The following is a 27,962-nucleotide window of genomic DNA, read 5'->3' on the forward strand; positions in this document are numbered from 1 at the left end:
GATATGTTCAATGTTTATTTTTCTCTGTAAAACATCGCTAATTGTACATCGATAAATGGTACACCAATTTATTGCATTCACATTAATTTGTATGTTTATGTTAGATCTAGAAAACGAAGGAAATTGTCATGAGGCACAATTCAAGTCTTGCATCCGACATTCTTTTCGATCTGTGAAAGATCGGCGATGCCGACCGAATGACGCAATTATATCACTTATCATTCTAGTAAAAGGTCTTTTACGATATTGTAACAAAGTAACAAATAGATTACATCTAAATTAATTAGTAATAATAGTATGCGTAGTACTGTGGCTCCTTCAACCCTTCACTCCTCCTTTCGTGTGTCTCTGTAATTTAATAACATAAAATAAATCATATCATTTCTAATCTCGATGTTACCTTGATTAAAATTATATATTATGTTGGCATTAACTGCTATAGCGTCTGCAGCTCATGGTTATTACTGCAATTATCGTTTGAACACTTACTGCGAGTTGTTCCTTCTCCTTACGTCCCACGATCTTACAGTGAGCACGTCCAAATACGTGGTACTGATTGCACACGCAATCCTTTTCGATTTCAACATTCGTGAGGTCTTCAGCGATCTTTCTAGCGGTGACCTGAGCGAATTGCTTCTTTTGATTCGGTTTAGCATCAATAAAGTTATTGGAACTGAATACCGTTCCACCAGACTGCAACAATATTATATGTAATAACAACCTGATTATTCTTTTCATTATTTATTATTCCTTATGTATTTAGAGTGATTAATTTCTTTATTAATTCAAAACTATCTGTTTCGAGACGCTTAGTCGATTCTTTTTGTTTTCTTTGCATACTTACCGCGATAGCAAAGTCGGCACACACGTCAACTGAAGAGAGGACCATGTTGGATTTGAGATCGGTGTTTCCGCTCAATGGCTTCTTCTTACTGTCAGCGAATACGTATACACCGTCACTATCGAAACCAACAATATTCTTTTGCACTTTGCCGGATACCTGGATGTCATTGGTATAGTACACTTGATAGTAGCCCAGTCCCAAATCTCGGTACACCTTCAGTCCGAGTATAAGCCTCAATTGTTGTAACTGAAAGATTGAAAGCATTTAGAATCTCTTATTTATTAGTAGTGTATAACAAAATATACTTGCAAGTATTTTCTGTGAGATTATTTCTAGTTTTCTTTCTAGCGCATAACTTTAGTTAGCTTCTCTCATTTTTGTTCGGAATTATAATTCGCAAAACTTACAAAAAATAAATTGCAAATTGTAGTTACAGTTGTAAGATATGGAATGATATCGCTTGTAATATGTTCGATATGGATTTTAATTAGTGATATAACGAAAAATAAAAGCTCACCGATAATGGCAACGGACTCTTTTCACATGGGGTAGCAAAGACTGCGATGACGGCCTTTACTGCGCCAGGTCTGAACGGATAGTTAATAGCTTCCTCATAGGCATCAGTCAACTTTAATACGCCTAACTCCAAGTTTATTCTTTGCTCTAAGTATTTCGCCTGCTTCTCGTAATTACCCTTTTTGGCTTCCTGTAAACATTGAAGTATTATATATCGTATATCAAAAAACTGTCGACGAGATAAAAAATTTCGTATCTCTTTATGTTATATATAATTTGATGTAATTCTGTAAAATTATAAATCACCTCGAAAGTAATAATCGGTTCCGGTTTCTCGAATTTCATATTCTTCACTTCACCTTCAATGTTAGTATTGCCGTTAGAAGTGTAATGCTGCGGCCACTTCATGTGTTCGCCGAAACCAATTAAACCAACGTGGACGTCCCTATTGAGATTTAATCAATATGAATGAAAGGTAAGAAATATCACAATATGGCGTTTGCGTCGCAGTATGAATTCATACAGCCTAAAGCGCATTTTGATCTTTCAAACGTTTTCTAGATATCTTTACGGTTGATTTCTGATCTGTGGAATTTGTGGAAGATATTTCGATATTTTTATAAGAATAATGTTTACATACGTTATGCCGTGTTGTTTCAGTTCCTCTCTTAGATCGGTTATCAATGCTGGAATCAGATCTTTAAAAATTTTCTCATTGTCCTCAACTTGTTCGATTACTATGATAATGTCAGCTTGATTTTTCGGAGTTTTGACGCTGAATGTATCACCAATGGCAACTGTGTTCTCACCAACTTTGCAGTTTACTAAAATATTATGATACACATTAAATGTTTGTTCTTCTAAGAATCAATATCTCTGTCTGACTTTCAAATCTTGTATTTATCTTAAAACGAGATGTTTTATGTAAATCTACGTTTTATGTAACTAATATAAGAAACGTTTAATATTTCTATATCCCGAGCGTCTTAAGAAAGTTTATTTCCGACAAGAAATTTTGATTTTCTTTGCATTAATACTGTATTAACATCATACTCTGTACTTTGTAAAGTAGTACAAGTCAACAATTTAACTTACTACAAGTGGATGGAATGTTTATTCCGGAAACACGCTTATAATAACAATTGGCGTAATAAGCGGAGGCGAGCAAGCAAGGAGCTTGCGGATTTCCGTTAGCCGCAGCGTCACAAGCGTCTCGGTAATGAGTCGGATTAACGTAGTTGAAGCAGTTTCTAAAACATGACGGAGAAACATTATTTCCAAATTGCCTCTAAGTTAACGATAAAATGATTATGATAATTATATTGTTTCGAGTATTCGTGGAATATCGTCTTAAATATGTAATACACGGGAAGTTTCTCGCGATAAGATTTCACGGATTATATCTCAAGAACTGTCTTATTTTCTAATGCGATAAACACATTTAATCTTATCGTCTTTTCATAAACTGTTATTTATTCAATCTCAAATATTTGAAGAACTGGGTAGTTGCAAACTGAAGCAGTGCCCATTTGAACTTTTCATTCCGTACAGCTGAGTTTACGACATCATATTTTCTCTATGTAATCTGACAATTTGGTTTAATCGTATTTTTTTAAATGGCGAATAAACTTACTTCAAAGTAGACTTCTGGCCGGAGAAGTAGTCGGTACAGACTGGATTACGTTGCTTCGTCTTGTGATCGATCGCGTTCACAGCCGGGCAATCGGGCTTCAGTTTGTATCCGTTAGCAAATTCAGTCTCGCTCTCGGTAATCTGTTTCAATTGCGAGAAGGGCGCTTTTAGAGATCACTGCAAGCACTGCAAATCTCTACCGTATTACGACGTAAGATCCTTTCGTTGCAAAACACTCGTCGTATTTATTTTTACTTTCGAAAGTAGAACATTCAATTTTATTCTTACAGACAGATGAAATTTTGCATACTGAAATATGACGTACTTTATCTTTTCACTTAAGAATACAGATATAGAAACGTTGGTTGTTCCAGTTTCGCACACAAATTACGGACTTAGGATATCTATCTCGCAACGAAAGAATGCTGATCTCCTTGGGAATTCGTGATCCCTTTGGAAAAGAATTATGCCGTATCACATAGATATTTGTCTATTGATCGAAGCGAAAACTTTGGAAGAAAAGCAAAAGTATATAAAGAATATGATTTATAGTCTAGCGATATTACCACAAGGTCTTATGAATAGAAGCGCGACGCCGAGAAAATGAGAGACGAGCTTCCGAGAACAGGAAGCAGATCATATTAAATATTTATAACGTGTGTACATTTTTCATTTTGCTTCTAGCGTACTTAAGCTATCAGTTCCGACTTTTCTCATAATAGAATTAATTAAAGAAGGAAAGAATATTTTTTATACTTATATTATTCTGCTGTATGCAAAGAAGTCGCTTCTTTAATCTATCATAATTAAAAAATAATTTATGAAATCTTCATTAACGAAATCCTTTTAAGAAATATTGTGCAACGGTATAACTGAGCTTTTGCCTCTGATATTTCTGCACGAGGAGCTATTTATTTAACGATAAAACAAACTACACTCACCTTTCCGGACGGCAACGTATAGTCGTCGTAATGCTCGTTGTTACCATCACCGAGAAGACCGCGTAATTTTCCGTGATAAAAGCCGGACACGTGAACCATGCAAAGCATTGCAGAGTGTTTAGGACTGCACAGAACGTGCACACCGTAGTCGGACTTGATGTTCGGAGCCGAGACGACGAGGAACGCGTGCAGATTCTTCGTGCTGGCTGGGAAATCGGCCGGTTTGTTATTCACCAGGATCTGTAAAAAAAAAAACGCGCGAATGCAATTGTGTGCGCGAAAACATCGAAAAAAGAGTTTCTTAACAAAAAAAAATAAAACGCAAAAATGAGCAGAAAATTGCGGAAAATGGGCGCGAGGTCGGTGCGATTTCACGCTCGTAGTAACAGAGTTTGGACGAAAGATGAACAACAGCAATTTTTATTCCTTCCTCGCTCAGTACGTCTATAAGAGAAGCGACGCGAGGATAATAGAGTTTGACTTGTCAGCAAAGTTTGGAGCTCCCTAGTAAACTTACAAAGTTACAGTTCAATACGGGATTGCATTATAAGACTCGTACACGGAATACTGTATGAGAGCGATCTAGTGGTTTCACCCTCCCACACATCCTTTCTCTCTTTCTCGTTTCCTTTTCTCCAAACTATTTGCCCCGTTCTCAATTCATGTCACATACAACACCAACCTAACTTACCAGCGCTATAGGAAATTGGTTAAGAGATAAGAGAAATAAACTTACGTTGCCATTGTTCTTCAACGTGATGCTCTCTTTAGGCTCCGTTACGGTCACGCTAACGAGATTTCCTTTGTTAAAATTGGCGACGATAGAGAAATTGCCGTCCTGCATATCCTGGGCCAAGATGTAAGTGCAATCACCAGGCATACTGAGATGATTGCCGTCGAAAGTGAAGATATGTCCTCCATCAGTGACGATGCCGACTTTGCTGAAGGGAGGCACGATGTCAGAAAGCAGAGTTGGCCTGTTTAAAGTACAAAAAGTGATTATTGTTAGATAATCATTAATTAATATTATTACTGATTACATTGATTAATATTACATTTATTGTAACGAAAACTGTAACATTTATCTTCAATTTTAATAAAAGTAAAATTTTTACAGAAAAGTATAAAACGTAATAAAACGAAACTAGAAAGTTAGAAAAGAAGTAATGTGTGTGTGTGTGTGTGTGGTGTGTGTGTGTGTGTGTGTGTACACACATGTGTGGAAAAGACGAACCTGTAGGTGTAGTAGAGATCCATGAGAGATGGTAGTTCGTTATTGCGTATCAGACTGACGAGAGACACTTTGAATGATGTGATCATTGGCAATTTCGATAACATTTCAAACTCCGCGGGAAGATGAGCATTAAATAAGTCATCTATCAGACTGTCTAAGCTACCGCTGGATTCCAGAAGTTTGACGAGAGATGCAATGGCATCGAGCATATGATTATAGATTTTCTTGATCTCACTGGAATTATCAACCTACGCAAGACGATTACATTTTATTATTTCAAGAACTTTGCTATTTTAGTAATTTCGGACCATTTAAAGGGTACTTCCGATCGTTTGAAGGGTACTACTTGAAATGGCAAAATGTGACGTAAGACGGGTAAGGAAACTTACTTTCTCGTGTTTGACGTGCTTCATGATGTATTCATAAGTAGTGCTGAAGAGCTGTCGAAGTTCCTCGGTCGGTAGCATGGACTTTATGACCTCGCTGAGTTCATGGATGGAGGCCAATACAGTTTCCGGAATTTTAAGGTTTAAGATATCTTGATATTGCTCTCTTGCGATATCGAAGATTGGTAACGCTTTCATTTGATTCTTCAACAAGATGATAAATTCCTCGATGTCGCTCTTAATTTGAGCGACAGCCTTAAATACGATCTTAGCAATATCCTGAGCGATCTCCGAAGCCACGATTGCTAATTCCTTCAGTTCTTTCTGATGTTCATTAATCACGGTGAGTAACGTCTTGAGATAAGCCATAGAAACATTGGCGACGCTATCGACGAAATTGATGTATGCATTAGCTATTTTGTTATAAGATTCTTTTAGTTGAGGATAAACTGTATTCCACGCTTCTTCGAGTTTGGATACTACTTCAGCATACTCTCTTTCAAGTTCGTTTAATCGTATGGTTATTTGTTTCAAGCTATCCCCTATGGCCTGGATAATAGTTCCGAAGTATTTATTGCTGAAAGAATACGATCGATAAGTATACACGCGATAATTCAACGAGACCTACGAATGATTTAAATTTCAACTTAAAAGGATATATTTATATACATGGGTGTTATTATTATTATATATATCGTAATATAAGTGTGTAGTGATTATATATACAGGAATATTACAAATGTTTTATTACTGTCTTTCACAAAATAGAAAATTGCATGAATGTTGAATATTATGTAAAATCGAAAAGGATTATAAAGTATATATAATTGACGATAATTATTAAAGATTATTAAGTTCTTACAAGGTAGCCTGTATGTCTCTGATGGTCTGATCAGCTTGGACTTCGTTCTTCAGCTTGTTTAATTCAGTCTCGTAATAATCTGAGAGTGACTTGAAGTTTGGTTGAGCTTTTTTCAAATGTTCCACGAGATCTTTCAATTCTCTTTCTGCTTCGTTGCCTATATCGTTGGAGACATCCTTGAACTGTTTCAATAGCCCGATACTGTGGCTTCGATAATATTCCTAAATTACATTATTAATACAATCAGTGAAGCGATACTACAGCCATCACATCGCATTATGTGGCATACAATTGTTGTACAAAAATGTACTCACGAGCACGTGGACAACATTGTCTTTGTTGTAGCCGAAGTCAGGTTTCAGGAACTTTTCTTCATCAAGGTGGATCAAACCATGGAACAAATTCTTCTTCTCTCCAGCTTTGAAAGCGTCAGCATGAATCTCGGCCAGTTGTCCAAGTACAACACGTCCTTCGATGATAAGTTTCGTGTTGGGATTATCTGAAAACACCGAAAGATCAATTCATATAGATTTATGATTATATGATTAAAAGCAAATATATAGTAACAATTTCACAGCGATATAATATCTAGATATAATATAATGATACGTTATATTAAAGCAAAAAATATATAAATACCCCTTTCCTAAAAAAAAAAAAAGATAAAATACATAATTTAAAATAAACTTTACCTTGCTGGTATTCCGAATAAGTGAAACTGTTGAAATCATGCGCTTCGAAGTTAACTATAATAGGTTTATTGCCCACAATCACGATTTCCGAGTCAAACTTCTGCAGATTTTTTTTAAATTGTAATTTTGTGTCTAATTTTAGGAGTTCCTTATTAGGCGAGGTTACAAGTAGATGTGCTTCCTTGTAACTCGCAGAGAACAGAACACCCAGGCTCTTCGGTTTCTGATGCACATCTGTGTACGATAACATGCTGCCGAAACCGAATTGAGAATCCGAGATCGCCAAGTGTGATTTCAAGTCGACTTTGAGTTGTTGCCCACGGCTGTTCACTTCGATTACGCTGGTGATGTTGTGACCCTTGTCGAGATTCTGTCGGTTTAATTTCGCCACCACGTTGATCTTTTGCGTTTTCTTGGCGAAGATATCGATATCTACGTTTGCATCTAGCAGATGGTCGCCGCCGTAATGAAGTTTACCTTTCACTGCTATATCCTGATTGAGAGAAATACGCGTTCGAAGTGATTTAAAAATCAAATATCAAACTAACTGGCAATTGGCTCGAAATAATGAGAACGTAATAAAATGAAAAACAAGCTGAACATAAATCGGGCATAAATCGACAGAGAACGCATTATATTGCCTTTTTTATAACCAAGTGGCTCGATGAAACTCAACGTTCTCGCTAGATTGCGAGAAAATCGACAATAAAGGCTTTGCCGAGGTGCGTTCTCTCTCCCTCTCTCTTTCTCTCTCGCTAGTTTTATATTATATGAAAGCTTTGACCTTATTCGCGTAGAAATTGGAAGCAAATTGGAAATGCTTTTTTAGTTCATTTTTTGTTTAACATCGATGTCATTCAATGTAATTTCTACATACAGATTTAAAAATCTCGGACGTCATTCAATGTAATTTCTATGTATAGATTAAAAAAATCTCTTTGTGGAAATATATCCGCTGACGTACCTTTGGCTGAGATGGATATATGAATTTGACCTCTCCGCTGATAGATCCACTATTCTTCTCGATATTAATATCGCCGTTGGCGGTTAGACCAGTTTTGTCGGAAGGCTTGTTCTTTCTGTCCAAGTAAACGGAAACATCGACCTTAAATGCTCCGGTTTGTTTCGTCTTCGGCAAGTCAAATGTGCCAATGACAGCCAACTCGCGACTGGGTAAAGTCAGAATGACAGCTGTAAAAAAGGATAACAAGCAAGTTTTAATTTTTATCTTAACGATTAATTTTGAAGCTAAAACGTGCGCGCAATTGCGATATTTATTATATTAATTAATAAAGGTTATTAATAGAGAAGTAGAGTTTTTCTACCGCTTTCTTTAGGATGAACGTAGACTTTGTAGGAATACTGGGAGTTGTCCTTCGACGAGTGTAAGTACAAGTTGGCAGAGTGATCAAGCTTGGAATCTTTAACTACGGTGTTCGTCTTTAATCCAAATTCAACCGGCACATTGAATTTCTTCAGGTCTACTTCCACTGTTAATTCATGATCTACATTATTCTTATCTGTGAAACGAACGAAAATATAAATTATGAGAATTGTTCTGCGAAAAGTCGACACTAAAAGGTGATGGATAAGAATATCTTTAATAATCCCTCATATATATTTTGAGATGATTCTTATCGTACAATACTTTTAAAATACATTGATCCATTTCTTCAATTTTATTTTTTTTATATTTACCAAGCTGTAATTAACACTAATAAGAATTTTTATTAAATACTAAATTACAAAATTATTATCAAATAAAATTGAATAATCGAAACCATTAGACAAGTTAGTTAAGAACCCAGTGATTGAACGTGTGATATTTCAGCAACTTTGTTTTTAACTTTACTTTCGACTTTACTTTCTTGACAGCATATCAAGCTGCAACAATTATGTAACACTAATAAGAATTCTTAATAAATATCAAATTATAAAATTATTATCAAATAAGATTGGATAATTAAAATTATTAGACAAATTGAAGAATCCAGTGAGTAAACGCATGACATTTCACAATCAGAGATAAAAAGCAACAATTGTGATAAAATTATAAACAAACATTGAGCATGTATTTTTTATAAAGTATAATTGGACTGTATCGTAAAAGGATCATAATGTATTAATCTCTCATTAGAAACTCGTTATGTTGCCCCATTTACATGCAGGTAGCTTCGGTCGATGTTAATCGCGGAAATTTTATTTCCGTAAACTTTCGAGGGGGGGGGGGCCCGATAGGCCACAACCACCAAATTGATCCCGAGGGAGGGAGGGGTAAGGGTGGGGAAAAAAAATAAAACGAAGTAAACTTTATCGCGCTACACGTCATCGCAGTGCTAGAAAGGATTAAGACGCGTGTACGTCAGCGGAGCACACGCCCTTGCGGCGTGACGTCATTCCGCACCGTCGAGCAACTTCTTTTTTTTTTCCTTATGTATCGCTCCGTGTATAACTCCGCTACCACCCGCCATCACCCGCAATGGTCACGCCTGTCTTCTCGCATCGCGATCTTCGCGACACGATCTCATCAAGGGGGGAAGGGAGAGGGACAGAAAAAAAAAAGAGAGAAAGGAAAGAAAAATAAAAAAAAAGCATGAATTGTGCACTCGAGTTAATGCGGCGGCACGTCGCTGTCGCTTGCAATCGTCCTCCACCACCACCTTCACTACCACCACCACCAACCGCAACGTCGTCGTCGCGCATAGAGATGCAATTCCAGAGCTCTATTAATAACTGAGGCGAGGCACGAATTAGGCGCAGATCACGCGAGAATAGAACGCCTATCGACCGAGATCCGCTCTAGGCCCTGCGAACAAGAGGTAGTAATACACAACAAGCATGTATCCTCTTCTGCGAAATTCCATCGTATATACGGGTGCACGTGCGTATGTATATACATAGGGATTGCGACGTGTTGCGCACTCCTGCGAAATATGCACGCGACAGACGATGACGAGGATGATAAGATGCTTCCACGCGTCGTCGGTGGATGGTCCACTGTCGGACCGGGGGTTTCTCTAATTATTTAGAAGGGGGTGGATCTGCATGTACGAATGGGAGCCTTGATAAAGATGATTTCCTGAGAGACGCCGCGGGGGAACAATACAATTCGGTATCTTTTGTGCGATTCGCGAGGGTTTATTATTATCATATACGGTCACCGTGTAGGTATTCTCTTTTGCATTTTTACGAATTCAAGCCCGTTGCGACGAAGCATGTCTTAATAAAGGGCCGGCCCGACACGCAAAGCAAGGTAGCCTATCATCGAGGTAACGTATTTCCACAGGAGCGCGCCTGTGGAAATACCTACCGTTCTTTATTTATGAAAGCCTTTTTTATTACGGTATATTGTTGAACTCTCACGCTGTAATTTTCGTTTCATCGAGATTAAACGGGAGCACACGCTAATAGTAAATTATTAATATATTACATACGCTTATAATAACGTTATTGTAATAGTATTATTATAATAGCACTATTATAATAGCAACACATTGTTGTTTTATTTCATCGACTATAAATTTTCAATGGCTTTCTGTTTTTCAATTTCAAACCGTTAACGAAAAATACATAACGGAAAAGAAAACTTGAGAAAAAGGAGGGATATTGCAAAATGTGATTCTGTGAAAACAAATTTAAAAATAAAGATTCAAATATTCGATTGCAAACAACCTAAATCCAATCTTATTTGATAAACATCGTTTTAGAGACCATATATATATATATATATATATATATATATAACTGCCTCTCTTACGATGATTGCAATCTTCTTTTCAAGGGAAATAGCTTAACACGAAATTTGTGACTTACTGTCGGCATCGTAGCTCGATTGAAGCTTGAAATGAGCGCAATCCTTGCTCAACTCGCAGTAGCTATTGAAAACGAGGACCTCCTTGTTCGAGAGCTTCAGCTCGCCCACGATAGCTACCGGATCGAACTTGGCGTTCAGGACGATTAACACGCCGGATTCACCATCCTTCTCGCGAGTCAATTGCTGGCGAGTATACTTGAAGGAGGAGCTCTTCGTGTCCTCGCCTATCTTAAGATTGCCGTTTCCTTCGATGGTGATTTTACCGGCCTCGTCGCGTTTCTTGTAGTTTGTGCTGCGAATAAATCACAAGCGTATTTTAAATACATTCATTTTCCTCTCTTTCACGCATTACATTGTCCCTTTACGTTGTTTTATTTTAAATTTCAATTTCTCCTCAACTTTCTTTGTAAAACTGTATTTAGAGGAAAGAATATAGAATAAATAGCTGCAGGTATTTTTGAATATTCAAAAGACTAAATATCCGACGTCGAAATTGATATTCCCGTTTTTATCATTCTTTTATTCGAATAATATACAGATATTTTTACTAGATGAAAATAAATGTTTGTAATACTTTTTATAACGCCACACGATCGATACTCTACATTTTCGGCTAAACCGCTTAACCCCTTTTTACGTTTTACGATTCGATCGAGGTGATTTCGATGGGACGCGAATAAAAAGGACTGCGGCAGTTGGAATGTATTCTCGGAAACCACTTGAATTAATTTTAGCCGGTGAATCGATGAAATTACATAGCGGGGTGAACGGAGATACGACTTCTGTTGTATCTCTGATCTCCTTTAAAAACGACCTCGCGGCCTTTCGTTAATTACTTGCAGACATCTTCTATTCTTTGTTTTGTCACCACGTAGGCGATCGATCTTTACATACGTGAAAGAGGTGTCCATATCGCCGTCAGAAAACATCGTTTAAAATTACTGCAAGAATATCGACCTTAGCAGAAGCGACAGGATCGCTAAATAGGAGTCAGGACTGTTAAGAAAGCGAATTGTAGTCTTCCTGTGTTTCGAATACAATCTCGTCTTCCCGCGCTCGTACAATAGAAAAAACGATTTTGCTGTGAAGCGTCTATAAAATTTGAAGAAAATATAAATCTGGAAATAATGTTGTTGGATCGTTAAAATAATTACAGAGGACATTCAAGATGATTACTGGAATATAAAAACTTTACAGCATTGCTGAGTTTCTTATATAATTATTTTGATGATCCAACAATATTCTTTTCAGGTATTTCAGCAAAATCGTTCTTTCCGTGTATAAATTATTTTCTCATCCAGATTATTATTAATTCCATTACAAACTTTAAAATACGACGTAGAATCATTGTTTCGAATTATTGCATGAATTGATCGGCATGTTTCGCCGTTTCTGTAACGAAATGCAGCGTACCTTCCGGTTACAATGTTTTTGCCGTCGCTAGTGACGGTGATGATTATTCGCCTGCCGGTCTTGGCGGTAGGTTTGTTAGCGATTTCGGCGTGAATCTTACGATGCTTGAGCTTGTCGCTGTCCAAATTAACGTTAATCATGAAATTGTCGATGCCATTCAGATTGACGTGTGCGTCGGCAACAGCAAAGCCTTTCGGCGTCTCGACCTTCCATTCACCTGCAAACAAATTTATTTAGCTCGTGTAACATTTAGAAGAATGTAAGGCGAATATTACTTGTCTAAATAAAAATATACAACAATAAATATATTATATTTTGCAATAGAAAAAGTATAAAACGGATAATTTAATATTGTTTTGCTTGAATTCAATGAAAATTACCTGTATATTCACGTTCGCCAATTTTATTGAATTTCGAGAGTAATTCTGTTTTTCCCGCCGGACAAGTGCCAATTATGTGTATCATCGGAGAGATGTTGCCGCTTTGAATTTCGCTCTTAAGCGTGTACTTTGTGTTGTCCAAAGTCAAGGCTGCATCAGTTTTTCTTACTTGTCCGTCCTTTTCTCTCTTCAAAGATAAATAAAAAAAAAATTAGATACGCGTGATAGATAGTCAGTGTCATCCTGCGGCAATCTTGGCGAGTGCCGTAAATTTTATTTTGCTTTAAACACCACGCTGCTTACTTTACCAGCGGTAAACTATTATAAATGACGCAATGTGGAGAAACACAGGGGAGCAATATCTGAGCGGAATAATCCCGAGAGATTTGCACATAATTCAGTTAGCGGATTGTAATCAGTGAGACGGAAAGAATCTCAGTTTAAATCTTAGGTAAGAAGTTACTACATATGAAGAATAATTAAAAGCATTGTAAAAACGGTACCTCGTGCTTGAGTTCAAGGTCGATACTATGCAGCTTCTCGTATGGGGTGGTGGCCTTGGCCTTTACATCGATGTACGTTAAATCTCGATTGTATATGACGGGGTTGAGCGCGAGAGTTATCTCCTTCTGGTCATACTTGACGATTGTGTTGGTGGTAATGGTTGCCTTGTCATCGTTGGGTTCGTACTTAAAATGATCCTTGAGAGAGATAGGCGGTATCTTGAGAATGGTCAGATCGAATTCCAAGTTGCTCTCATAAGGATGTTCGTCATCGTAGATTCCTGAGCTCTTGAAGGCTCCATCGAGCTTGATAGATTTATCGTCATTGTAAGTGAGCGTCGTCGATTCTTTCAGACTAACGATACCGGCCGATTCAGGTTGGACCAATAGATCGTACGAATAGTCGAGCTTGATGTTACGTAATTTTTCCGACGGCAATATCAACTCCGCGTTACCTTTGACCGTGCAGGGCTTGTCAACGTCATTACCGGGAATGTAGTTTCCGGAACTCTGCGAACAATAACGCAAATTTACACACCTAGTTTTATAGACGCTTGCCACACCTGTATCCATGACAGGAGAAGTATCAAAAAAGTTATTGCGCTTACCTTCAGTTTGAAGTCTTTGCCACAGGAAGAAGACCCTTTGTAGGACAGTTTGCCATTATCGTCCTCTGTAGATTCGTATTGCAGATTGAACGGTCGCGACATACGCGATCCTGACAGGCTTAAGTTGATCCCCTCGACTTTCTTGTGACCATCGGTATCGACGAGTTTCTTGAGGCCTAAATCTAATTGCCCATTGTCGCCATTCAAATCGACAGCCTTCAATTGTATGTTCTTTAGGAATGTGTACGTTTTCCAATCGAAGTCAGTAATGTCATCAATGTACGTGAGTTTTCGCGATTTTCCGCCTTTAGATTCATGGTCTTCTAACTGACCATCCAAGTGTATGGTATATTTTTGGTTTTCATTCTTCTTAGATGTACGTTTGAAATTAGCAACTAGGTAACGACCGCCCGGTAGTGTGACGTCCGTTCCGACGGTCAGCTCGCCCTCGTGTATGGTGCCATCTAACTTACCCTTGCCGTTCAGTTCAAATTTATGATTCATTATCTCGATTACGTTCTTTGTATCTATACCATTTTTCTTTATGTCATTTGCGGTGGATAGTTTGATACGTTTTTTCGGATCCTTCTCCACATCGAGTAGAAGCTCAAAGTCACCATTGTGTTGCGTGCCGCTCACCGTCAAGTCGCCGGTTCCCTTGATCTTCCGATTGATCTTTGGCAAATCAATGTTGAGCTGCGCATTACCTTTGCCGTTCTGCATCGATATCTGTCCCGCGACGTTCAGGTAATTCTTCACGTTCAAGGTCAAACTGCCTTGAGGATTTGCGCCTTGCTGCTGCAGCTTCAGTAGGAAATCGACGTACTTGACGTCACTGACAGTGACGTACGCTTGCGACTGGATATTGGGACGCTCGACATTCAAACTGCCAAAAACTTTAACTTTTTTGTCGTCCAGCTTCAGGTCGCTGTCCAGCTCAAAGTTTAAGTTTTTGTTATTCTTGTCGTGATTGTATGTAACCAGTGCATCGGCCTCGTATTTACCTCCCGGTATAAGCTCGAGCTTGTTCTCATATTTGCTCTTGTGTGCGTCAACAATCGTACGCTTGGACTCCAATTTGATACTGTTCTGCAAGAGCTCGCCTTCGAATTCGATCTCGTAGTCGCCTGTTTTGACTTTATTTTGTTCCGCGGACAGCTTTGAGCCAAACTTGAATTGTTCATAACCGATTTCGATCTCGCCCTCGAGAGAATTAGGTTTGGCCTTGCCTGCGAGCTCCAATTTTAACTTCGCAGCTGGATACGAGATCTTAGTAGAGCTACCCACGACGAAGTTCTGCCCGGCTTTGTTTGGTTTGGCGATAGCATGATGCTCGAGGCTGAAACGATTTGTCTTGGAGTTCTGATCTGGACCGTGAATGAAGATCAGATTGTATTTGTACTCGTACGCATCCTTTTCAAGTTCGGACTGGATGTTGAATCCGATATTGGGATCTTTTGATGGCAATGCCGAAGCGCTGATCGAATAGTAACGATTTTCTTTTTTCTTCCCTTGCAACTTGAGAGCGACGGATTCTTCGCCGTAGCTCACCTTCATGTCTAAACCGGCGGCGTTTTCTGCAGATTGAACGTAACCGTCGAGACCGACAAACTTCTGACCACCCGCAACGAGGGCTACCTTGTCGAATACGTATTTTTTACCGCCGTCCTGATCGACCACTTCTACAGTACCTTGCACCTCGTATTGCTGACCGCCGCGAGATGATTTCAGCCCGGTCTTGGTATTCGCTAACCTCTCGATATGCTCTGGTACTTTGTACTCCAAGATGGGCTTGTATTTTGCACCATTGGCTAAGAGACCGACGCGGCCGTAATACTCCTGATTATCATTGTGCACGGTAATTGTGAGTGAACGCTCTTGAGGTTCTTCCTTTATTACTGCTTCAACGGAGGCTTTCTTGAAGGGAGAATCAAAAGATAGTTTAGCGTGCTTATTAGGCTCGAGAGCAGCTTCACCGGTTAAAGACACGCGTCTGTTTGTTTTACTGTTTGGCGTTTCTAGCAGGATTTCAAATGATCTAGACTTGGGTGATTTGTCATGATAGATTTTGAGGTGAACACTGGATAGGTCGATGTTCTCGTTAGTAAGGCTGAATTTTGAAGGACCATTCAGAGGGAAGAGTGCTCTTTTTTGCGTCGACTCGATACCATCGTAAGGGAATTCTACGTGGCCGCAAACCGTTATTCCCACAATATTGGACAACTGTTCGAAGCAGTCTTTATATAATTTACCCTTGCCGAATTTTGCAGCTTTGTAAGTATCTCCAGAACTCAATAGGATCTCGCTACTAACACTAATTATTTCCTCCTTTTTCTTCGGTACGCCAACCGTTATATCGATACCTTTGCCGTTTAATAATTTCACCGTCAAATCGGTCGCCGTGTCAGTATGCAACGTACTGACGAATTTCATACCCGACTCTACATCGAATCCTTTAACGACCATGCTAGCAGAAACACGAATGGAAGCACTGGGCTCTAAGCCAAAGTGTACCTCGGCGTTATCCGGGTTCTTTACGATAGCCGGAATATCTATCTTACCGTATGTTTTTATGTGAACCACACTGGTACCGATCACGTCGAGAGAGAGAGCTATACCTAGATTTGTCGGATAAATGACCTCTAAATCGAAGAACTGCATGTGACTCTGCAGATTGTGATCGAATTTCTTTATCTTGTTGATCCCATCCTCAAGGTTGTCGAATATCTTGTCGATGATATGTTCCGGCGTTAATTGCGCGGGATTACCGTCGTAAGTTAGATAGGCCAGTTCGACACCGAACAGCTTGACGGACAGATCGAGGTCAAGCTGTTGATCTACTTCGTTATTCCTTAATTTCACACCCTTTGCGAATTTGTCAAGTTCTCCTTGTTTAACTTCACGCTTGCTACGTAATTTGTTGACTTTTTCTTTGATGTATTTAGCGATGCTCTCTGCATTGTCTACTCCCTTGTCCACTAATTCGTCCACTTCATTGTCCGTCAAACGGCCCTTGGGTCCGAAGTAATGCTCGATCAATCTGTCGAGATTTTCGATACGCGTATTGAGCTCAAAATAGTTATAGGGTCTTCCGAATATCTCGGTGGTCAAGTTTAGATTGATAGAGCGTGGCACGAAGCTATTCTGGCTGTAGATAACATTGCTTTCCAAGGTGTCTCCAAATCCAACACCACCTAAATCATATGATAGTTCAGTGTTGAAGGAAAATTTGCGGAAGTCCTCTGGGAATTTGGTTCGCGGTTTGATCTGACCCAGATGCCTCTTCGCCTCGGCTTTAGTCGAATCGGCAGATGCTCGTAGATTACGCAAATGACTTTGGATGAACGATCCGACCTGATTGACGGTTTCCTTATCTAAAGTCTCCTTGAGACCGCTAGCGACGTGCTGGCAGGGGCAGACGACCAAAGATAGATAAGATTTGATTCTGATCTCACTGTCCTCCTCACGATCGGCCAAGACCTTCAGAAGAATATTTTTCCACTTCATGGAGCAACGGGTGGGCAAACTCTCGATCGCGGCAACTCTGACTCGATTGCGGACGTTCTTGTCTTCAGCAATGCTAGCCAATTTCTGTAGAGTAGCATCATCGAGATATTGGGTATTACCCAGCGCCTTTAAAGCCGAAACTATGAGATTTTCCTGTTCTCTGGTCTTTGCTTTTCCATTGCCAACTTTCTCACGAATCTTGTGAACGGCTTGTTTAACTTCAGCTACGTTCTCGCAATTGTGCTCCTGGCAGTACCTACCGATTACCTGACCGATTCCAAGATAACCAAGACGCGGTAAGTTTGGCTGATCAAGAAGAGAAGTGACGGCGGTTACTGACGGTAGGTTCACATGATCGACGAGAGCGAGACTCGCGTAGAACATGAGCGCTTGGACGCCAGTAAGTTCGTGACTCTTTAATAAGTCTACGACCACCTCTGCGGCTTCGCCGCTTCCAGTGCGAAAGAGACCATCCAGAAAGATTTTCTTGTCCAGGACCTTGTCGAAACCGTTACCGTTTTTCACTTTCTGATAAATTGCGAAAATATCGTTCTTGCTGCTAAGGCGAAGAACTTTGACGAACTGTGCAAACTTTTCCGCCGCATCATGCTTCACGCTGTCGTGCTCTTCGGCGCTTGTTGCCTTCAAGGCCGCGGCGATGGTGTCCGCTGACGATTTGACGACAGGATGTGGCGCTTCGAAGATCAGGGATTTCGGCTCGGAAACTGGGGCGTTCGGGCTATCGCCCTTCTCACCTTTAAGTGTCAGAGTGGTTTGCACAATCGTCTTAGTGCCAATGTCTCCGTTGCTCCAGGGTTTCAACTTGTATGTTTCGACCGAGGTCGCTTTGTTCAGGATACCGCGCTTGAAACGTTGCTCAATCTTTTGATGCGATGACAGCAACGGAGCCGATTGAGTGTCAGATTTCTGAGATTCGTAGATCGCGGACACAGGACCAGTTCTAATACTCTCACGATGAGAACAACGAAGCAGATCCCTTTCTTTATGGATGACCAATGAGTCGCCGTCTTTGTGGAAAGAGAAGTCAGTCGGACAGCCGCCGAGCACGTCGATCTAAGTATAGCAAACAATGCGTTACATTGGCATAATTTTATACTAGAGTTTCATGAATAAATATCAAGATATAGATATACCTCATGATGAGTTGTAGAGCCAGATTCTTGTATGATGGCTGATTGGAATAAGGAAGTGACCGCTCTCTTGATGTTGAGAGACGCTTGTGAGTCACCGGCTTCAGTACAAACCTCTGTATCGATATGGCCGTCATGATAGTTGAATTGTAGCGCATGTTTTTCAACATCTGGCAGCGATATTGGCTATAAAGTAACATACATATATTTTTACACCCTTACACTCCTTTTATCGTTTCCCAATATGTGAAACAAACTTTATCTGTTATGCTTATAATTTATATGGAAAAAATAAGAATATGAAAGTTTATATCATGAGACTAGAATATAATAATTCAATATTTATAGATGATAGTAAATTTTATATAATTGAACACGAATCATATAAACTATCATAAACTAATTTTCGTTGAGAGTAGTTAATTAAAAGTTTTTAAGGGAATTATTAGTTAAGGGAAGTTATTAAGTGGAATTATATTAAAAGTTCTCTTTTATATTTCTAAAAAAAGTCGAAATTACACCTTCGGGTCTCATATATTTCTACATTATTTTAATTTCTATCGTAATTCTTTTTTTGTATATTTATTTTTTCTAATGTTCATTCTTAAAGAAACTTAATACTGGCTAATTTAATACTGAAAGACCGTAATTAATTACATATTTTAAGTATAAAAAACTTGTTGTTCAATGCTTTTAATACTGTAAGTAATTAATTACTCTTTTTTAGTAATAAATTGGTCAGTATTAGATTTCTGTAGCACAGATATTTTAAAAATATGTGATGTAAGGAGCAAATAAAAAAATACTTACGGCTCCATTAATTTGTACGCCCTTCAATCGGATCTGTCGAATGCAATCAGGTTTCACTGACAATTCAACAGTACCTTTCAATTTCAAGGTAGCGTCACCTTGAGCATCGGGGACCGATGTTACAGACGTTCCTTCCAAATCGTATATGTATGTGTGTCCTTCTTGATAGCCTTTACCTCCATGCACTGAAGAAAAATCAAATTTATTTAATAAGATTTTTTAAAATAATTATGATAGATTTTTTTCATGACTTTTAATAATATACTTACTTCCATGGCAGCCGACTGTACATTTATCTATAACAAAAAGAAAATTATGTGTCAATTTTTAGTAATAATTTTAAAAGTATGATTATCTAACAAAAATATAAGTATCATTTATATTAATTTTATTTTAAAATAACACGACCTGTATGATAGAAGGGATGGAAAACGTTAATTATTTCTTTCTTTTTTTACACTAATCAGAAATGTGTTTGCAGAAAAATATAACAAAAGGAATTATAAAAATCATATACAAAAACAAAAGAACATTTTTTAAATATTAACTTAATATTACTTTAATTTTGGGATTTTAACAATTTTTTGTTGAAATTCGAACTCAGGCGGAAAAAAGACGGGCCACAATCTATTATGCTTGACGTACAGATTACGTCGACAAAAATATATTTATGTATCGAATGAACTCGGTGCTAGGGTCGAACGTTGATAACGTGCTGTTAATCGTGACTTTCTTGACCCTGGACCATGGAACTCTCATTTTTGTTCGATAGAGAGTGTCGGTGCCCGCGGACCTGCAGTCCATTTAATGAGTGCCACAATAGTTTCACCCTTTAACATTTAAATTGATTCGAACCAAACCGAAGTGACTTTTTAAACGAGAATTATGAAAGGTAACGTATCAATCAATTGTAGTATCTGTAGTAATTTGACATTTACGTTACGCTCTTTTTAGTTCGATGAATTTTTCAATTTGGACGAATTTTTAATTGTACAAAAGAGTCATTTATTACATTTATCGTTATGTTATGCTCAACTTTTAAATAAAAATATGTATGTATTTAATATGAAACAATTTTCGAATATTAGATGACATTTATTTTATTATAACGTAACATAATAATTAAACACATTAATTTTACATTAGATATTACGAAAAATAATAAGTAACTAACATTGATATTTGTTAGTGTTGCATACTGGTCTTTATCTCTAATTTTTACTTTATCTCGTTTTTACATTCGGAAAAACAACATTGACGACAAAATTACGCATGAAGCACAAACAAGACATGATATAAATAAAGTACGCGCAAAAATTTATTTTTTTACAGAATGTTGATAATATGTATTATTTGACTAAGTAGATTGTATTCCATTAAGAGTCAAATGGTGCGTTTTATTAGCAGTTGATATAATGTTGAAATCAACTTACATTTTCGAGTTAAAAATCAAACTATTGAGTAAATAACGTGTGAAGAAATAACGGATATCATTAAGCAACTATGGCGGAAGTTTAAAGTTCACAAACATGCATCTGTCACGAAAACATTAATATCAATTTTACTAGACGTATCATATATATAGATCTATTTCGCAATTTATATCATAAATAAATAAAAACCTTGGTTTTTAATGGATAAATAAATATCAAAATTTAAAAACATTTAAAAATATTATTTATATACATAACCTTTTTGCAGAGAGAGGAAATACATTAATTTATTTTATTTATATTTATTTCTATATGTTTGTGCAATTATTCGTCTTATTTGTTATATCATATTTGTTACTTCAATTATTTTCAAAATTTTAAAGTTCTACTTTTTTCTTGAGTTCTACTTTTCTTAGAATTAACGCGGAGTCGAAGTTGTTCGATTTTCTTTAGAAGTATATCTAACGTACTGCTACATATGTAAATTAAGAAAAAAATATACTTACAAATATAAATTTTTCAATAATAAGATTAGAAATAAGATCGTTTATATGTATAAATTTTTCATTAACGATAGATTACGAGCCAGACAGATTACAGCTATAAATATTACCCAATATCTTATTAAGATTAATCGTAGCGAAAAACATGCGTACATACAAAGTTTTCAGCGCACTTTATACTGAGTTATATAATTATTTGCTCGACAAAAACTCTAGTTGAGTAAAATTAATTTATGTGATTCGATCAAAATGTTCACCTCTACAAAAATAGCAGAACAAATAGTAGAAAATAAAAAAGCGAGTTATGTAATTGTATTTATTTACTTATATGACAATTAGAGGTTTCCGTTGAAGCAATCAAAGTATCTCGCAGCGGAAGCAGTTAAATCTAATCTTCACAATTCGCCTAAAAACGTATATCATTGCATTTAAAGAATAGGGGACCAGAAGTCCAGTTTTTCCCGAACACTTTTCCGTACTCTTTTTTAAAGCGTCCAAGGACGTCCGGCTGGATTTTCAACATGTCTGGGAAGTACTGTTTTTGGTACTTATTTTGAGAGAGAGCAAGAGAACCGGAAATTATTAAGTCCATCGCACATAAAATACATAGTAAGCTAATCACTAGATTATTATTATATATCTGCGATAAAAAATTTAAAAATTATTAGGGATTATTATATTACATTAAAGCCGTTTTTTTTGCTAACAGATACTAAATACATGTTTTTATGTTCTTAAGATTTTTAAGTGTACTCTTTTTCTTCTATTTTTTTGAGAGAATTCAAATATACTACTCACTTTATATTACAATTTAACCTAAAATGTCCTCTTTTTTTGTCCTACTTTTTAATAAGGAATGTGTCCTCTAATTTACTTAAGTTGGATCTGGTCACCCTAATAAAGAAACTCTACTAAGAATCTTCTGTTGCCGCTAAGGCAGAAAGAGCATAAAATAATTCTTTTATAAATGAGAAAAAATATATTAATTAATTTTTTCTAAAAGAATGATGTGACCAGAGACACAATAAATAAGAATATTCAGATTACACTTTATTTAGACGATGATGACGTAAGAAAAAGGATAGAGAGAGAGAGAGAGAGAGATAGTAAAATAAAACAGTGACCGAATAAATGAAGAGAAAAAGAGATAGATGAGGTGTAACAAGAGAGAAAGGGGAAGCGTTCCTTCAATAGGGACAAAGATATAACAAAGGGATAAAGAACGACGCGTGCGAAAAGAGGAGGAGGAGGAGGTGGTGGTGGTGGAGGAAAGTAGGAGTTGCGCGCGAAAATAGACTAAAAGAAGAATGAATCTATTCGGTGAAGATGCACATTGTTTCTCTACAATAATGCTGTGAACAATCGCCTTTTGCTAATTGTCGTTATTTCACGGAGAGAATTTTCTTTTAAAATTTACCCTGAAAATATGGTGATTGTGGTACAATACAATATTTTAAAGATTTTTACCATGCACTTCAGTAAAATAATCCCAAACGGTCCACTCAAATTTTTGACAGTTAATTTAACACAAGATGAATATGTTAAAAAGTAACACAAATACTACATGGGGAGAATTTTGTTTTAAAATTTATCTCAAAAATATGGTAGTTATGGTACAACACAATATTTTAAATATTTTTATTATGCACTTCAGTAAAATTAATCAAACTTATTTTATACCTTATTGTAGCTTTATTAATGAATGAGAGAGATTTATATTAAAATTCTCGAAATACAATGTTGTCCCACGATTGTCATATTTTCAGGGTAAATTCTAAGAAAAAATTCTCTCCGTGTTTGATGACAATCTACAAGTTCGTTGGATTTTCTGTCTACAAGTTCGTTGGATTTTCGTGTTTGATGACAATCTACAAGTTCGAGGAATTTTTATACAATTCCTCTTTATTATCGTTGGAATTTCACGTTTTATCCACAAGAAATCCGATACGAAGAAAATCCTTTGAAATTGTATTAGCACTTTTATTTTTCTTCATTGCTTCTTATCTTCCGCTTTTCTATATTATTTACTCTTTGATTTGAAATCAAGTTTTTCCGAGCGACAAACAAGATATTTATAGAAACGGCTGATTATTTTTAGATAGAATCGATTAAACATTTTGTAAATTATTCTGTAGATACATAGATAGATAAACTTATTTTATCGGTATATTTAGATAGATTTTAATAAAATTTTTATTTAGATTTATTGACCGAAAAAATATTTTGGAAATTAAAGAAATAATATTTATTTAAATTTTTTTATAATTTAAATTTTTGTTTGAAAAAGCCATCTCGAAATTATACACGAATATACGCAGAACACAATTCCTGAATCCAATTTATAATTACGCTCTTTAAATGTTATTTCGTCTGAATAATGAAACGCCGACAGATGTATATTAGGTACAACATGAAACGTACCGGCGTGCTTAGAGAGAGACTCTCGCCGGGATTTTGCCGTAATCTAACAATTGCAACTATAATTTCTCGCGTTGCTTGCTCCCCAATGTGCGCTGCATGATTAGAGGTGCTCCGTTCTCGTTATATTACTTAAACGTATGCATTATGCAAATTCACGGTGAACGACAGAGAGTATCCACTTTCATATTTCATACTCAGGGGCGCTGTATCTTTCTTGCATTATTTCACAGCGTGTTTAAACGTCGATCCTTCTCCTCGATGAACCCGCATTCTCTGTTCGTATTTTTAACCCGACAATCGCGTTTCCATTTCTCGCATACAGGCGCGCCATTGTAATCATTTATCACGGAATTTAATGCGCCTTCAATGGCCGTTGAGTGACTCGATATAATGGGGAGATGTTGCGGTTGTAGGAATATATTTATATGAAAAAAATCCAGTTCTCGCGGCATTGTTTCTATTTTCCGGCGTTTCGGAAAAAATACGGCGACCGCGTAGCGCCGAGCCAATTGGAAAAACGTATCATCGCGCCGGCAGAAAGCGACGATCGCAATCGCATTTCGCTCGATGCCATTTTGCTTGGAATGAGAGTGTCGCGGAGAGAACCGGCGATGTCCCGTATCGTTTATATGCTCCCTTTACGTACTTTAAAGCGCGGCGGTGAAAGAACGTTTGTTACGTCGCAACGGTCAGATCGGATCTATTTTACTGGGATGTAGGGACGTCAGATCAATTTACCAAATGTCCGGTCGAACACGGGGGACCTGTAATCGTTTCAATGATACGGACCTCGTTCCGAGAGCACCGATACGCCATACGCGAACTCTTTAACCACTATTTCGTTTATACTTCTAGAGTGCAAGAGAATTCCGCGTTCATCACGGTCGAGTTCCGCTCCTTCGCAAACTTCGTTAATTGCTTCCATCATTAGAAATGTGATAGTATATTCATGCCGTAAGCGATATTGATTACCGAGCCCTGTCATTTCGAACTTACCCTGCGGCACACGATGTATGTTTAAAAATTCTGCGTTCTGTGGTGCATTCTATGTAATTTATTTTAATGAAAGCAATCTAGCAGAAAAAAAGCATCGTGTGCCGCAGGCTTTATTTTAACCAATAATTTACTTGCGTGTGAAAAAAAGCAAAAGAAAACGTAAGTAATATAATAAGAAGCTAATTGCAATTAAAAAATCACAATTAAATATAATTTATAAACAGACATTTCGACTTAACACAAGATCATTATCAAGGTTAGTAAATTTAAACTGAGATATGTAGACTCTTGATATAAATATTAATTGTAATTAGCTTGTAGCTCCTTATTGTATTATTTGATTTTTAGTCATTGGAGCCGTTTCTTTATTATAACTAATTTAAAAAAAATGTATATTATGAGTCTTATTATAATTTTACATTCAACACGCGGTAACATAAGTTCGAAAGTAAATGCCTAGCTTCTGGAGAGTCTCACATTCGAGAGAGGTTTCATAAAGAAAGGTCATAAATGATCGTTATGTATCTCGTGTGGATGTTTAGTGTACATATATTAGCATATTAGTGTATATATGTATATTAGTATGCACTAATGCAGGCGACTACTCAAGATTAGCTCGAACAACACTAATTAAAGAAAGAAATATAAAGATATGATAAAGTTATCAATGGTATAACGGGGAGTTTTTCATATCGAGAAGTTTGAGAAAGTAAAAATATAAAATCGACTATTACAGAATAAGCAATATTTTATCGCCAGCTCCCTGCCGGATGGGATAATAATAATCTGTAACTAACCGGTGGATCGTACATTAATTTTTATTCATATTCTATACACGAATATATTTGCAAATTAATACCTGCACTTTCGTTACGTTTATTTAAAAAAGAGCGCTCGTTAAAAAGTATTTCATTCATACCATTCGTTACTTATTCGCTGCAATTTTGTAGAAAATTAAAGAATTGATTTTCCGTATATCTATAACTATCTTTCGCAAATTACTTTACTGTCGTTACATTTTGCTTGAAACATAATTCAATCTAAAACGTTCTTGTTTGTTAATGGAAGCCTCCAGCATTCTCTTCCTTTATTCCGCTAATGTAATCGAAAGAACAATTTTCTTTAATCTTCTTCCAGTAATAAGAAAGCATTAAACACGTTCGCCGATAAAAAGTTCCATACTTCATTCACAAATATAAAAGAAACACGCGCGCGGAGGTGTTGACTTTGATTGTTAATTAAAATCTGGAATAAAATGTAATTTAGCAGAAAATGAAAAATTATGTGTCGATAATGCAAATAAAATCATGTCAATGAATGAATTACCGCCGCTGAAGATGATAAAAAAAACAGAATTTTGCACAGAAGACCAACATTCTTCCCTCGCTATTACGAGGGTGCGATTAAGATGAATCTAATGTCATATCAAGTAAATACGCCACGATGGCTACGTCAAAGATAAATTTTCATTAATCATAATTATAACAAATGAATGTATAAAAGAAGCACATTGTTATCTAGAATTTTTTCGCGTTAATTACTGATGAAACAATGGTGCGGATAAAGTGTCTACAAATTACCAATCTTTTGGAATTCTGTAGTTCACAGAAATATCACGGATTTCGACATCCATTCGCGACGATAATCTCTATCCTTGACACAGCGAGTAACCTTATGATATTCAAACCTGACCGCGCCGGGCGCGTTGACCCTTTCTATCAACACTCGCACATTAATCTTTAATTTGATAGAAAAATTAAGACTTATCGAAGTCATCCGGTCTTCTTGAAAGGTCCACAAGGGAGAACGTGCTTTAAATCTTTGTATTCGAGTGTTGAACGCGCAACTAGACGCCAACTTTACGAGCGCCCTTAGAAATATCAATAATTTAATCATAACGTTATACTGCAATACGACTAAAATACTGATGTGAATACAGAATATCGTAAATCAGCATTATTATGATAAAATAGAATCGCTCGAAAGAACAATCCGAGAGAATAAAATCTCATATACTGTTCATCACTAAAATAATTATGCACTTGTACAAATATACCGTATTAATTATATATTATGATAATTCCTTTTATTCAATTCATAAACAATTTAAATTAAATCTTAACTTATGATTACATTTATAATCGGTTCTTGGAAACTGTGGAAAGTAAGGAATATTACTTATAGACATATTGCTTTGTAATTTGCGTGCACAAAGTTTCTTTTTCTCGTTGTGAACGTGTTCAGCTATTCTATTTCCCTAACTATTTTATATTGATGGAAGTATGAAAGTTACGAAGTTAAAACTAAAAACTGTGCATTCTTTTCAGTAGAATCTATAAGAATATTTATGTATCGCCTTACACACGAGATCTACCCTCAATACATTTACTTGGTTCTTTTTCTCAATACGTATTACCATTTTTCAACCGAAGAAAGTTTTCTATTTAGGAAAAGGAATCGGTACTTCCTCGGTCTTATAACTTTTATGCTTCTGTGATCATTGAAGAATAGAAAGAACGTGAGAGAGAGAGAGAGAGAGAGAGAGAGAAGACAGCAACGACTGTCCAGCTCTTTAGAGGGTAAATCATAAAGTACCGGAGTACTTTGCAGAAAGGGGATGAACGACGAGGCGCATTTTCCGCTTTACTTACTGCCTAAGGCGTCGACCGCCAGGAAGAGAAGGAGACAGCCGGCGAAGACGGCCGCCCTCGCGAGCCCCATGGCTTTCTCTCCCCGAGAACCGCAAACTACTTTAACACTACTCTCGCACAATCAGCGATGACACGATCGGCGGCCACGGGCGAATACAAAAAGCGTCTGCGCTTTTCTTCGTGCGTGCTTTTATGCTCTCGCAGCTCCCCACCCGTGCTTATAAATCTTTCCTATGCATGTTGGACCACTCGTACATATGTCCGCTCCCCGGGCCCGAGGGTCCACCATTACCACCACGACGCAGAAGAGATAAAGAGATCTCTACCCGCACCAAGCATTGACGGAGAGAGAGAAACTTATCAAAATTTTCCTAGCGTCTATGGAAAATTAGACCAGAACGGACATTGTCTAGATGCACCCGTTTAATTTAGCGTTATCCCCCAAAGGATACGTTTTATCATAGAAAGGTTGTGACCTAGCAAGTCTATTTCCCGTCGCCGCCCCTTTCCGCGACCACATATCAAATAATATGAGAAATACAGTATATCACATAGAATAAAATAACAATTAAGATTCCTTATATTCACAATTAATAAATACAATATATTCAATGCTAATAGGAATCTGCACTGTAATTCATACGCTAAATATTATATATAATAAT

At 37.1% G+C, this 27,962-nt stretch overlaps 1 protein-coding gene across 2 annotated transcripts; it reads right to left on the minus strand.

Annotated features, from left to right (window-relative positions):
• Positions 1 to 27,454, minus strand: apolpp (retinoid- and fatty-acid binding glycoprotein apolipophorin). 2 transcript variants are annotated; one of them, XM_018518430.1, is made up of 26 exons: positions 27,298 to 27,454; positions 19,563 to 19,589; positions 19,294 to 19,478; positions 18,487 to 18,669; positions 13,826 to 18,406; positions 13,218 to 13,727; positions 12,715 to 12,901; positions 12,335 to 12,551; positions 10,921 to 11,213; positions 8,433 to 8,627; positions 8,072 to 8,298; positions 7,113 to 7,600; positions 6,730 to 6,916; positions 6,416 to 6,636; positions 5,557 to 6,130; positions 5,168 to 5,415; positions 4,670 to 4,910; positions 3,934 to 4,173; positions 2,994 to 3,133; positions 2,456 to 2,610; positions 2,001 to 2,184; positions 1,667 to 1,805; positions 1,362 to 1,550; positions 845 to 1,090; positions 490 to 693; positions 1 to 348 (listed from the first exon to the last, which is right to left on the minus strand). In XM_018518430.1, exons 1-26 carry the CDS (start codon positions 27,365 to 27,367, stop codon positions 319 to 321), a joined length of 10,161 nt encoding a protein of 3,386 aa, XP_018373932.1. In that variant the 5' UTR covers positions 27,368 to 27,454; the 3' UTR covers positions 1 to 318. The 2 variants fall into 2 exon arrangements, with proteins under 2 accessions (XP_018373932.1, XP_018373931.1); XM_018518429.1 differs by having other exon boundaries at positions 6,730 to 6,914; positions 7,108 to 7,600.
• Positions 27,455 to 27,962: the final 508 nt, after the last annotated feature.

This window comes from Trachymyrmex cornetzi, unplaced genomic scaffold, assembly GCF_001594075.2.
Source record: "Trachymyrmex cornetzi isolate Tcor2-1 unplaced genomic scaffold, Tcor1.1 scaffold75, whole genome shotgun sequence".
Classification (NCBI taxonomy): Eukaryota; Metazoa; Arthropoda; class Insecta; order Hymenoptera; family Formicidae; genus Trachymyrmex; species Trachymyrmex cornetzi.

What these genes read in the sequence shown, in the direction of transcription:
- apolpp (XM_018518429.1), bottom strand. Translation starts at nt 27,367, where the DNA reads ATGGGGCTCGCGAGGGCGGCCGTCTTCGCCGGCTGTCTCCTTCTCTTC. An exon ending in ACCTTGAACTCAAGCACGAG is followed by an intron (nt 12,902 to 13,217) that starts GTACCGTTTTTA and finishes TTATCTTTGAAG; the next exon opens with AGAGAAAAGGACGGACAAGT. An exon ending in AAACATTCCATCCACTTGTA is followed by an intron (nt 2,185 to 2,455) that starts GTAAGTTAAATT and finishes ATAATATTTTAG; the next exon opens with TAAACTGCAAAGTTGGTGAG.